The 10,312-nt window shown below is 47.1% G+C and overlaps 2 protein-coding genes across 3 annotated transcripts; one reads left to right on the forward strand and one right to left on the reverse strand.

Annotated features, from left to right (window-relative positions):
* Positions 1 to 14: 14 nt before the first annotated feature.
* LOC142886269 (G-protein coupled receptor family C group 6 member A-like) lies at positions 15 to 4,940 on the forward strand. 2 transcript variants are annotated; one of them, XM_076023286.1, is made up of 7 exons: positions 15 to 151; positions 898 to 1,017; positions 1,104 to 1,413; positions 1,654 to 2,469; positions 2,876 to 3,088; positions 3,180 to 3,297; positions 3,677 to 4,940. In XM_076023286.1, exons 1-7 carry the CDS (start codon positions 144 to 146, stop codon positions 4,600 to 4,602), a joined length of 2,511 nt encoding a protein of 836 aa, XP_075879401.1. In that variant the 5' UTR covers positions 15 to 143; the 3' UTR covers positions 4,603 to 4,940. The 2 variants fall into 2 exon arrangements, with proteins under 2 accessions (XP_075879401.1, XP_075879400.1); XM_076023285.1 differs by lacking the exon at positions 15 to 151 and having other exon boundaries at positions 663 to 1,017.
* A 195-nt stretch (positions 4,941 to 5,135) lies between these two features.
* odc1 (ornithine decarboxylase 1) lies at positions 5,136 to 9,905 on the reverse strand. The gene is made up of 11 exons (XM_076023302.1): positions 9,747 to 9,905; positions 8,752 to 8,900; positions 8,541 to 8,666; positions 8,203 to 8,376; positions 7,892 to 8,064; positions 7,574 to 7,790; positions 7,398 to 7,481; positions 7,095 to 7,257; positions 6,869 to 6,984; positions 6,559 to 6,773; positions 5,136 to 6,445 (listed from the first exon to the last, which is right to left on the reverse strand). The coding sequence occupies exons 3-11, from the start codon at positions 8,628 to 8,630 to the stop codon at positions 6,307 to 6,309; spliced, it is 1,371 nt and encodes a 456-aa protein (XP_075879417.1). The 5' UTR covers positions 8,631 to 8,666; positions 8,752 to 8,900; positions 9,747 to 9,905; the 3' UTR covers positions 5,136 to 6,306.
* Between the last annotated feature and the right edge of the window lie 407 nt (positions 9,906 to 10,312).

A 10,312-nucleotide genomic window follows, 5' to 3' on the forward strand; every position in this document is an offset into this window, starting at 1 on the left:
GATGATGTCCGTCCGCAGGACCTTACGCCGCCGCTGCGGACTATTTATATAGCTCGGTGCGATGCGCGCGAGGCGTGCGCGGACCAGCGGTCCAATGAAGGAAGGAGGGAGTCAGACGGCCAAGGGGAGACATTCAGGGGTCAATGAGAAGGTAACATTTTGAGAATGTTGATTAACTGTATCTCACTAGCAGAACAGGCAACCCAATCGAGTTGTTAATTGATTCAACTTTTTACACGCAAATTTAAATTCACTCAGTCAGATTGAGGAGATTTTTTGTTTTTGTTTTTAATCGAAAATAATTCTCGGTATTACAAAAAAAAAAATCGTAATCAATTGACAGTCGATAGAAAATTGAAATAAATAAAAATTAGTACTTTTTTTGTTGTTGTTTTAACCAGCTCGACCGATAAGCAAAAGATTTGTGTGGACAAGCGTACACAGCGGCCTCAAATGACTTTAATAAACGTGGGCTGCTGCCCTCTGAAGGACTGAAGTGCAAACTACTAGTGGCACAGTTCTAAATATAACACAACCTCCTCTTTTATGAAACATTGAAATGACATTTGAAAGGGGAGAAAGTGGTTTGCAACCACTGCAATGCATGCAGGGCAAAGGTTGACGCAAAACAGCAATGAGGCGTTTGTGTTGACTTTCTGCTCTAAAAATCCATGTTTTGTTATGTTTTTTTTTTATTATATTTTTTTATATGAATATTTTAACAGCATGTGTTTTTGCATCATCATTGGCTTATGTCAGACAATGCAAATGATTTCTCCAGTGTACCCAAAAGGGGAAGTTTTCAAAGAGCTGTTGAGCCAGTTTGTGTTCTGACTGCAGTGTGCTAACAATGCCTCCGATTGTGCTCGTCGCCATCCTCGGAAGATTCCTGTCCAGCTCGGCGGAGAATGCTCCGTTCCACACCTACTCACCTGGAGACATCATCATCGGAGGATTTTTCCCCATTCACAAACTGACCAACAGGAATATGACACAAGGCCCACTCACCTGCAGCAAGTAAGTATGGCCCCACCGGTGTGACTGAAAACCCTAAAAGCCCAGACGGTCTCCTTGATACAAGTGTCCTTGTCACCCTCGGAAAGGTTCGACGTAGATTCCTTCCTCCGGGCGCAGATGCTGATTTACGCCATCAGACAGGTCAACCAGGCCACGCCGAGGGCGTTGCCCAACTTCACCCTGGGTTACGAAATCTTCGACACCTGTGGGGACGTCAGCTTCGCCATCAAGGGAGCCATTTACTTGCTGGATTCGCACGCACCCAACAGGTGTGTGGTGCCCGAAAAATTCCAGACGCCGCTGTGGGAGCCCAGGGCCAAAGCGGTGATCGGGGAGATGTACTCTGAGGTTTCGATAGCCATCGCACGAGTTCTGGCTCTGTCGTCGGTCGCCCAGGTTTGTCTCTGCCCTGTATTGCAAATCATTTAAAATTGTCCTTGGAAGTTTGGAGTTCAAAGACAGGTGGTAATTGTAGTTAAAAAAAAATATATAAAAAATAGAGATCTTCGCTGAAATAAAATGCAGGTATTTCGCATAGGAAGCCAGGACACACCCAGAGCATCGGTGCGCCATCAGACTTCTACTGAACCGAACTGCAGCCACTGAACAGTTCCTATTTTTCTCTAACTTGTCCAGATCAGCCCTTCATCGACTAGCGAGCAACTCAGCAAGAAGCTGAAGTTCCCCACTTTCCTGCGAACCATACCGAGCGATGCGCACCAGACGCTGGCCATTACTGGCCTGGTGGGTCTGTTCAAGTGGAGAACAGTGGGCATCATAGGCAGCGACGACGCATACGGGAAGTTCGGCAGTGACAAGATCGTTTCCCTCTTGAGGGAAAAGCGCTCCGCCTGCGTGGACTTCTTGGACATCTTGCCCGACTACTTCTCCCAGGACATCCCGCAGGCGCGCAGCAGGCTCGACAGCCTGGTGAAGACCATCAGAAACTCGTCCGCCGAGGCCATCATCATGTTCACCAAGGACAGCAACGTGGACGTCATCATGAAAGAGGCCATCAGACACAACCTGAACAGAACTTGGATCGCAAGCGATTCTTGGTCCATCTCCCGGACGGTCGCCAGCCTGCGGGACATTGAGAAGGCGGGGGAAGTTTTCGGGCTCAACTCTCAGGCAAACAAGGTTCCCGGTTTCAAAGACCACGTCATGTCAAAGTTTAGCGGAGCCACCGACAATCTTGCGGAGTACTACTTGAGCCATTTCCCCCCGTGCACCGATAAGTCTGACAAGGGCCAAGGAGGACAGTGCTCGTTTGCGAGCAGCCAAGAGGAGCCCAGGCCCTGTGTGGAAATAAGCTGCTTGGCCAAATACATCAACGAGAGCATGGGTTACAACATCTACCTGGCGATTCAAATCACCGTCAAGGCCCTCACACGCCTGCTCCAGTGTGACAACCACCGGTGCAAACACAGCGGCAACTTCTCGGCTTTGGAGGTAAAGTGAAATTACTGTATGACAGATTTTTTTGAAGCAACTCTGTCTTTGTTTTTTTTTTAATATCTCTACCAGAAAAAGTTGTACCTACACAATTCCTTGTCTTTTTATTTATTTAATGTAAGGTTTTCTTCCCCTTATCACGTTCCACAACATCTTGAGTGCTTCTGCTGTTATTATTTTGACAATGACTGGCTTGCTAGCTTAGTTTATGACGATCAGGCAAGAAATGCTGAAGCTGGTCTGTGATGTGACCTGGTTCTGAGTCAGCAGCAGGGATGAGACACTTACTGTTACGATATCATGAATAATAATAATAACAACAACAACAACAATGATAATAATAATAATAATAACAACAATAATGATAATAATAATAATAATGATGATGTGATTTTCCCAACAGCTTCTTACTGAAATCAAAAAAGTCAATTTGACCATAGACGGCATGCATTTATACTTTGATGAAAACGGTGACCCGAATCGAGGATATGACATTCTGTACTGGAACATGACTGGTTCCACAGAGGGCGCACACATAACAAAAATTGGAGAATACTGGCCAGGTGGAGAAATCAAATTCCCACAAGATCTTCTCAGAAAATCAACTAATCTCACGGTACGGTAATTAAAAAAAAACAAAAAAAACTTTTTTTTATCTTATCATACCAAAGATTAATGAAGTTATGCTTATTTGTTTGCTTTAAAAGGTGACCGTGTACAACTGCTCGAAAACGTGTAATGCTGGGCACGAGTTAAATATACAAAACGAACGGTGCTGCTACGGCTGCTTCCTTTGTGCAGATGGAGAGTACTCTCAGGGAAATGGTAAGAGCCTTTGATTACTTCGAATTATCCCAGGTGGCGCTGTTTGGAGATACGTATGAGATGCCATAATTATCCTGTGTACCACAAGTTGGAGAAAAATCTCAAAGAAATAATATGAAAATCAATGTTTTCTTATCTCTTTAGCCAGTGCGTAGCTAATTGACAGCAGCTTTATCAGACTCAGACCGACTACAAATTACAATCATTGTAAACAAAAAAGTTTTTTGCAGTTTATGGAGCTTACAGTTTAATTTAGTTTTTTTTTTTTTTAAATCTCTGATTGGAAGAATTTTGAAAACAATCACTTTTGAGGTGTTCTTTACAATAATCCGTTGCATTTGTACAACTGTATTGACGCTGACACGCTTTGCCTTTGCAGGCGAGGAGTGCAAGAGCTGCGACAGGTCGATGTATTCCTCTCCGGAGCGCGACAGCTGTCTCAACAAGACCAGGGTGTACCTGGGGTGGACGGACCCCTTCGTCATCGCCTTGAACTGCATCAGCGTGCTCGGCATCGGCATCACCGTCGCCTTCGCCGTTGTCTTCACCATCCACCGCTCCACGCCCGTCGTGAAGGCCGTGGGGGGCTACCTGTGCTTCGTGGAGCTCTTCTCCCTGCTGGTGTGCTTCTGCATCACCTTCAGCTTCACTGGCATGCACAGCAACACCTCCTGCAAGGTGGGCATCCCCATCTTTGGCCTGTCCTTCTCCCTGTGCATCGCCTGCATCCTGGCCAACCTGCTGCAGATCCTGGCGGGCTTCAGCTTCCAGGCGGACGCCGGCTCCTGGGCCAAGAGGCTCAACAAGCCGCTGGCCGTGGTGTCGGTGGCGTTCGGGCTGCAGCTGGGCGTGTGCGGGCCCTGGCTGCTGCTGTATCCGCCGTACGTCAGGGAGCACGAGCTGCCCAAGACCATCCTGGTGCAGTGCGAGAACGGCTCCGTCAGCTTCTTCGTGGGAATGCTGCTCTACATCGCGTTCATGGCCCTGTGCTGCTTCCTGTGTGCGTACAAAGGGAAACAGTTGCCGGATTTGTACAAAAACGCCCAGCTGGTCAGCAATAGCATGCTGCTGTTTTTGGTCCTCTGGGTCATTTTCATCCCAATCTACACCAGCCTCATCGGGAAGTACAAGCAGGCCGTGGTAATGGCCACCATCGTCATTTCCTGCTACAGCATCCTCTGCTGCCACTTGGCGCCCAAGTGCTACATCATGGTGTTCAAGAAGGAGATCAACAACGAGAGCGCCATCACCGAGTATATTCGAAAGCATTACGAGAAGAAAGACATACCTGTGATGACATCATAGGACCGACTCGGTGCTTGTGTGCGTGCCTTCAGTGCACGTCGCATTGTTCAGTATCGAGCATGTTCCTCATTTCTGTCAGTACATGTACTGGTTTTCTTTCCAATGCAGAGCTGCAGCATGCTGCCTGTTAGCTTAGCTTAATATTTAGACTGGAACGTGGTAAGATTAGACTGGGTTTTAGATTTAGCGTTCAGGGGTTTGGATTTGACTTTGCATTTTAAATTTTCTCCGTCGTGATATTTTGTGTGCGTTTGCAAATTGTGTTGCGATTCAGTTACTTGCTCCTGATCAAATAAAGTTGTAATAAATGAACTTAACTAAACGTATGCAATAAACTTAAGTAAAGTCTTTTGCTTCTGTGAACCTTTTTGAGGGTCCTTCCAACATAAATTAAACAATAACAGAAGTGATAATCTGTTTTTACTTGGCTGCTGTGAACCTCACCAGTTCCTTTTCCAGACACTAGATGGCAGTGTCTCAGAGCCTTTAAAATTAACCCGGCTTTTCCTGGACAATAGAGTGAGAACTCAAACGCTGGCTCTGCACCCAATACTTTATTTATTAAAAAAATACAAAAGTTGAAACATTTTCCATAGGAAAGCCATATCAATTTGCAATCCCGTCTCTTTCATATCCACGTCAAGTGTTTAGTAACACACAGCTTCTCATTATAAAAAACAAAACAAAGAAAACAGAACAAAAAAAAAATAACCTTGGCTTGCCCACATTCCAAAGAAAACATCAAATAAGGAGAACTGAGAAGTGGCACAGTTTGCTTCTTTTCTTCTTTTTTTTTTTAAAGTGTTAATCATAAAGAACGTGTTTTTCTATCCCCCTATAATACAGCAAGACGACGACACATCTGATAAGAATGGTGCACATGCGTATTGCGTATCTATAAATACTACCAGCACTGAGCGACGCTGAGTATTCGGATACAGAAGAACACGGCGCGATGGAGATTTCTCTGACATTAAAAAGTTAAAAAAAAAAAAAATTATTATTATTATTTTATTTTTTTTTATGCATTGGAGAGGGGAAACCCAGTCGTCTGAAGGACTAACACCTGACCTGTTCTGTACAGGAGCGGGGGATCATGGGAAATATAAATACATTATATAGCAGCCATTATTTTTGAGGACTTGAATCACACTGCCTTTTTCCTCTCGGTGCGTCACCAGCTAAGCGTTTCTTGGAACAGGGCTCCGGACGTTCATTCCTATTTTGCAGCTCAGTTGACGTTGGCAAGTAGCAGAGCTCTACAACAGCGCTGAGAATACCGCTGCACTTTTGGGAATCATGTGACCTGCCCGCTCGGTTGGGTATCGGGTTTTTTTCTGGGTTAATTTGCAAAGCGGTTTCTTTTCGGAGTGCTGACAAACAAACAAAAAGCCGGAAGCTCAGGAAGAACAGAGTAGCCCAGTCACACCGCCTGCAGCACAAGAGACACTCGGAGAGTGATTCAGCCTCAGTTCATCGAGGGGCGATCCCCTGCTTCTACACAGAACACAGAAACTTGTGCACGTCCCTCTCGTTCTCTCTTAAAAACTGGCCTTGAAATTTTCTTGGGGACCAAAAAAAGTAAAAAAAATAAAAAAAAATACAGAAAATAAAAGTAAAAGACAAAAAAAAAAAAAAAAAAATGGCACCTTCCCAGGAAAAACATGGGCTGGTGAAACGTGGCGGTGATGTTCAGCGCTTGTTTTAGATGACGTGGGCTTGGCAGGGCTTGGCGGGCACATCCATGCCGCTCTCAAGGCCACAGCAGGCTGGGACCTCGAGCGGGCAGGACTCCTCTGCAGGAGCCAGAAAGCCCTGGGAGGAGATCTGCTGAACATATTGCCTGTACGACAACAACAGGAAGCACAGAAACGCGTCAGAAGTCACCCAGAACCAACGTCGGCTTCCAGGCAATCGTAATGAAACGCTTGGGAGAAGACGCGGAGCAACACGTACCAGGCGTGGCGGGACATGACGTAGTGGAGGTCCGGTCTCTGGAAGCCGTTGAAGGTGGACGAGGCGGCCACCGTGTAGGCGCCCATGTTCTCGAAGACCAGCCAGTCGCCCACCTGCAGCTCGGGCAGGTCGCACTGCTCCACGATGCGGTCGAGGCCGTCGCACGTTGGACCCCAGATGCTGCAGGGGTACATTTTCTCGTCCGGCTTTGGCTTCTGTTGGCGGTAGGAAGCGCAATGAGGTTAAGATGGCTTGAAAACAAAAAAAAGAAGAAATAAACAGTGAGGCAGAATCCTCCAGCTGTACCCACCTTGTGCAGAGTTGGCAAGCAGTGGGCGTGGTCATAGAGGATACAGTTGAAGGAGCCGTAAACTCCATCGTTGACGTAGTACATCAGAGTCCTGTCATTGGTCCCTTCGTCTTCCTCTGCGGAGGAGACACCAGCAGCTTGCGGTTAATTTCAAACGCTGAGCTGAGTGTACAGCATTGTGACAAGTTCTCTCTCTCTGCTAACGGTTACCGTCTCAGCCACTTACCGTCAGAGGCCGAGTCGTCGTCGATGATGACCTTCTTGGCGATGATGTTGACAACCAGCGTGTAGGCAGATGCCACGTAGAAGCGGCCTGGCTCAGCGATGATGCGAACACCAGCGTCCACGGGGAAATACTTGTCCAGGGCCAGGTTGATGACGGTTGTGATCTGGAAAGTGAGAAAAATATATATATATTATCAGACGCACTTGATGCAGAAGCTGGAGACAGTGCTTTGTGTTTAAAAATTAAAAAAAAAAAAAAAAAAAAAAACACAAAAAAGCAACAAAAAAAGAAAATGAAAGAGACCTCTTCAAATTGGAGTTCGCCATCATCTGAACCAGGAAAGCCTCCGCCGATGTCCAGCAGATCCATGTTGAAGCCCAGCTCTTCCTATGTGTTGCAGAAATGAAGAGCGATGAGTTTTTTTTCCACTCACCGTGTGAAATTCATTCAGCGTCACCCGCGATTCCTACACAACTCACCCCCATGTCAAAGACGCAGCGGGAGTCGGCGATGGCCTGGGTGTAGGTCTCCGGGTCGGTGCAGCCGCTACCAACGTGGAAGCTGACACCGACCACCTCCAGGTCCAGCTCCTTGGCCCGCTCCAGAAGACCCCGGCAAGCTTTGAGCTGCGCCCCAAACTTGATACTGAGGCGACACACCGCCTTGGAGTCGTCTGTGGCGATACGCAGCACCAGCCTGGGTGGAGAGGGGGTCGGGGGGACACAGCGGGACAAGGGTTAGTAGGAGGAACCGGCAACCGCAGATCTTTCAACCTTCTGAGTAGGAACGTGTCTCACTTGGCGTTGTCGTGACAACGGGCCACTTTCATGAGCTCCACCTCGCTATCAAATGTCATCATCTGGACCCCATGGGCAGACGCATACTTGATCTGAGAGACTTGTTTGCAGGGGTTGGCATAGATAATTCGGCTTGGATCCACTCCCAGAGACTGAACCAGCTGAATCTCCGTCTAGAGGGGGTGGAGAGGGGGGGAGGGGAGACAATGCCAACAGTCAGATGAGCTGCCACTGCGATTTCAGCTAATCGTCAGGACAGCCGAGCCCAGTGTTCCAAGAACATTTTCCCCCCGGTGGAGGGCTTTCTTCACCTTGCTTGCACAGTCAAAGCCGGCTCCAAGGGATGCCAGCGTCATGACAACAGCCCGGCTGTCGTTGCATTTGACGGCGTAGAAGGGGGTGATGCGTGGCAGAGCCCTGGCCCAGCGCAGGTGTTTCTTTAGCACGTCTCCCAAATCGCAGACGTAGAACGCGTCCCTGTCGTCCTGCATTTCACAAGAGGGGGCAAAATGACGTAAGTCGGCGCATGGGGTGATACACGCTACTCACACAATAAACTTTACGATCGGATAGCACGGCTTGCATCCTGTTGACACAGAGGGGTCAACAAATAGGACGTCTGTTCATTCTCTCATCAATGGATACGCACCGTCGTGGATGACTCATTGATCTTCTGCTCAACAATATCTTTGGCGGAGAAGCCCTCTTCCAGGAAGGAGAAGTCGAACTCTGCGTTCATGGTTGCAGGAAGCTCGTTTGATTGGTCACTAATCAACTGAAAGAAGGGGGAGGTGGGAGCGTTTTTAGATAACATTCATATCTGGCCATTCAGGTTGTGAACAAACGGGGAGGACTCTTACGTGAAGTGGAAAGAGACGGAATTCAGCGTTTCCGTTCCTCAGGTGCAAAGAGGCCAAGGCGGCTCACCGGTGAAGTGAAATCCCTTCAAATAAGACTCGAGGCCAGGGCCTGCTGAGTAGCCAGTGTGCGTTTCCCTAAAAGGAGGTTTCTGGAAGAGAGAAGCAGTTGCCAAAATCAATTCAGCCTTGGAAAAACAAAGAAATATACAATACAAAGAGTATGATTAACGCCTACATTTTTGCAAAGAAACGGTTAAAAATGAGGTAATTTCTTCAAGAAAGTATTCTCACTCTGAACGAGAAAGGCTGGTAAAAAAACAGAAGTGGCGCTGACAAACGAGTCCGGCATCATTTATAACTACGGAGGGAAAACTCGACACCATCGGAAGAGAGGCAGGGTGATTGATAGCGGCCAAGTGGATATGCCCCGCCCCGGGCAAAGACACCAATCGCACAGAGGCCTCGTCCCAGAGAAATGAGAATGGCGTTCGTACTGACCAATCAGCGGCTGCCAAATGACGCACGAGCCAAAAAAGCCGGTTCCGCTAAAGGTTCTTCGTGTATGCCATGAGGCGATTTCACCAACATCAACGTTGCCCTCTCTTGGCTTTTCGAAGCAATTTATAAGAATGTTGAACAATACTTAATTTGGGTTTAGTGTCGTAATGTGGCCACCCCGGCCAAAAGAGATGCCAAATAAGGAAGATTTTAACGCAGATAAAGCAAGAATGGCTAACGGGTTAGCTCACCTGGCACGAAATCACGTCGGGCCACGTCGTTACGTTAACGTGTCAACAGTGCAACCAAATTCCAGTTAATTTAATATTACGTTTCGGCGAACGAATCAAGATTGGTTCTCTGGAACTCTTTCTTCGCAGTACCCTTTTCAAACTACCTCAGGCCGAATCAGCTAAGCTAACACTCGCTAACAATGGCGAATAATGATTAAAGTTACGTTCCGGGTAAAAAGTGACAGAGCGGCGCATTTATCTTACCTTAAAAAGCATTTACAAAGAGTTTGTCCATTAGAGGCAGACACGGAGATTAAAAGGCGCAGTTCCCTCGCGAACTCTGCTGCCTACGACGTCTCCTCTCGGGGACTAAAACTGAAACGGAAGCCCGTTCTACAACCCGACAGTATTTATAGAGAGCGCGTTCCCGTGGCAACGCAGCCAGCTGAAACCGGCCCCCCATCCACGTCTGAACCTTAAAAGAACCATGGCGTGAACCGGTTTAGCCCTGCCAGCCCCCAACACATGGTGAAGAATAAGACGAGACGAGAAGTTACAATGCGAAATTCCTTAAACCACAGAACGTCTAAGACCGAGCAAAACTTTGACATTCTTTTTGTTAGTTAAACTTTAAAATCTACATCTCTGACCCAGTGAATTGAACTGCGCCATTACTTTTTTTTTTTCCTTGAAAAATATATTTATTTCGGGTGAGGGGGGTGGGGTTAGAAACATAACAGTTTATTTTTCCACAATTTTGAAGGATTGCTCTTAAATTACTACAGAAATGTGGGTCACTATCGTGGGGGTGATCTAAGTTTATAATGGTT

The sequence above is a fragment of the Nelusetta ayraudi genome, unplaced genomic scaffold, assembly GCF_046127955.1.
Source record: "Nelusetta ayraudi isolate G7.1 ecotype Tasmania unplaced genomic scaffold, CSIRO-AGI_Nayr_v1 ptg000015l, whole genome shotgun sequence".
Lineage (NCBI taxonomy): Eukaryota > Metazoa > Chordata > Actinopteri > Tetraodontiformes > Monacanthidae > Nelusetta > Nelusetta ayraudi.

Excerpts from the sequence above, each read along its gene's own strand:
- odc1 (XM_076023302.1), bottom strand. The coding sequence starts at position 8,630 with ATGAACGCAGAGTTCGACTTCTCCTTCCTGGAAGAGGGCTTCTCCGCC. Across the intron at positions 7,791-7,891 it reads CGTTGTCACGACAACGCCAA|GCTGGTGCTGCGTATCGCCA; the intron begins GTGAGACACGTT and ends CTCTCCACCCAG. Across the intron at positions 7,258-7,397 it reads GCGAACTCCAATTTGAAGAG|ATCACAACCGTCATCAACCT; the intron begins GTCTCTTTCATT and ends CTCACTTTCCAG.
- LOC142886269 (XM_076023285.1), top strand. The coding sequence starts at position 851 with ATGCCTCCGATTGTGCTCGTCGCCATCCTCGGAAGATTCCTGTCCAGC. Across the intron at positions 3,089-3,179 it reads GAAAATCAACTAATCTCACG|GTGACCGTGTACAACTGCTC; the intron begins GTACGGTAATTA and ends TTGCTTTAAAAG. Across the intron at positions 3,298-3,676 it reads AGAGTACTCTCAGGGAAATG|GCGAGGAGTGCAAGAGCTGC; the intron begins GTAAGAGCCTTT and ends TTGCCTTTGCAG.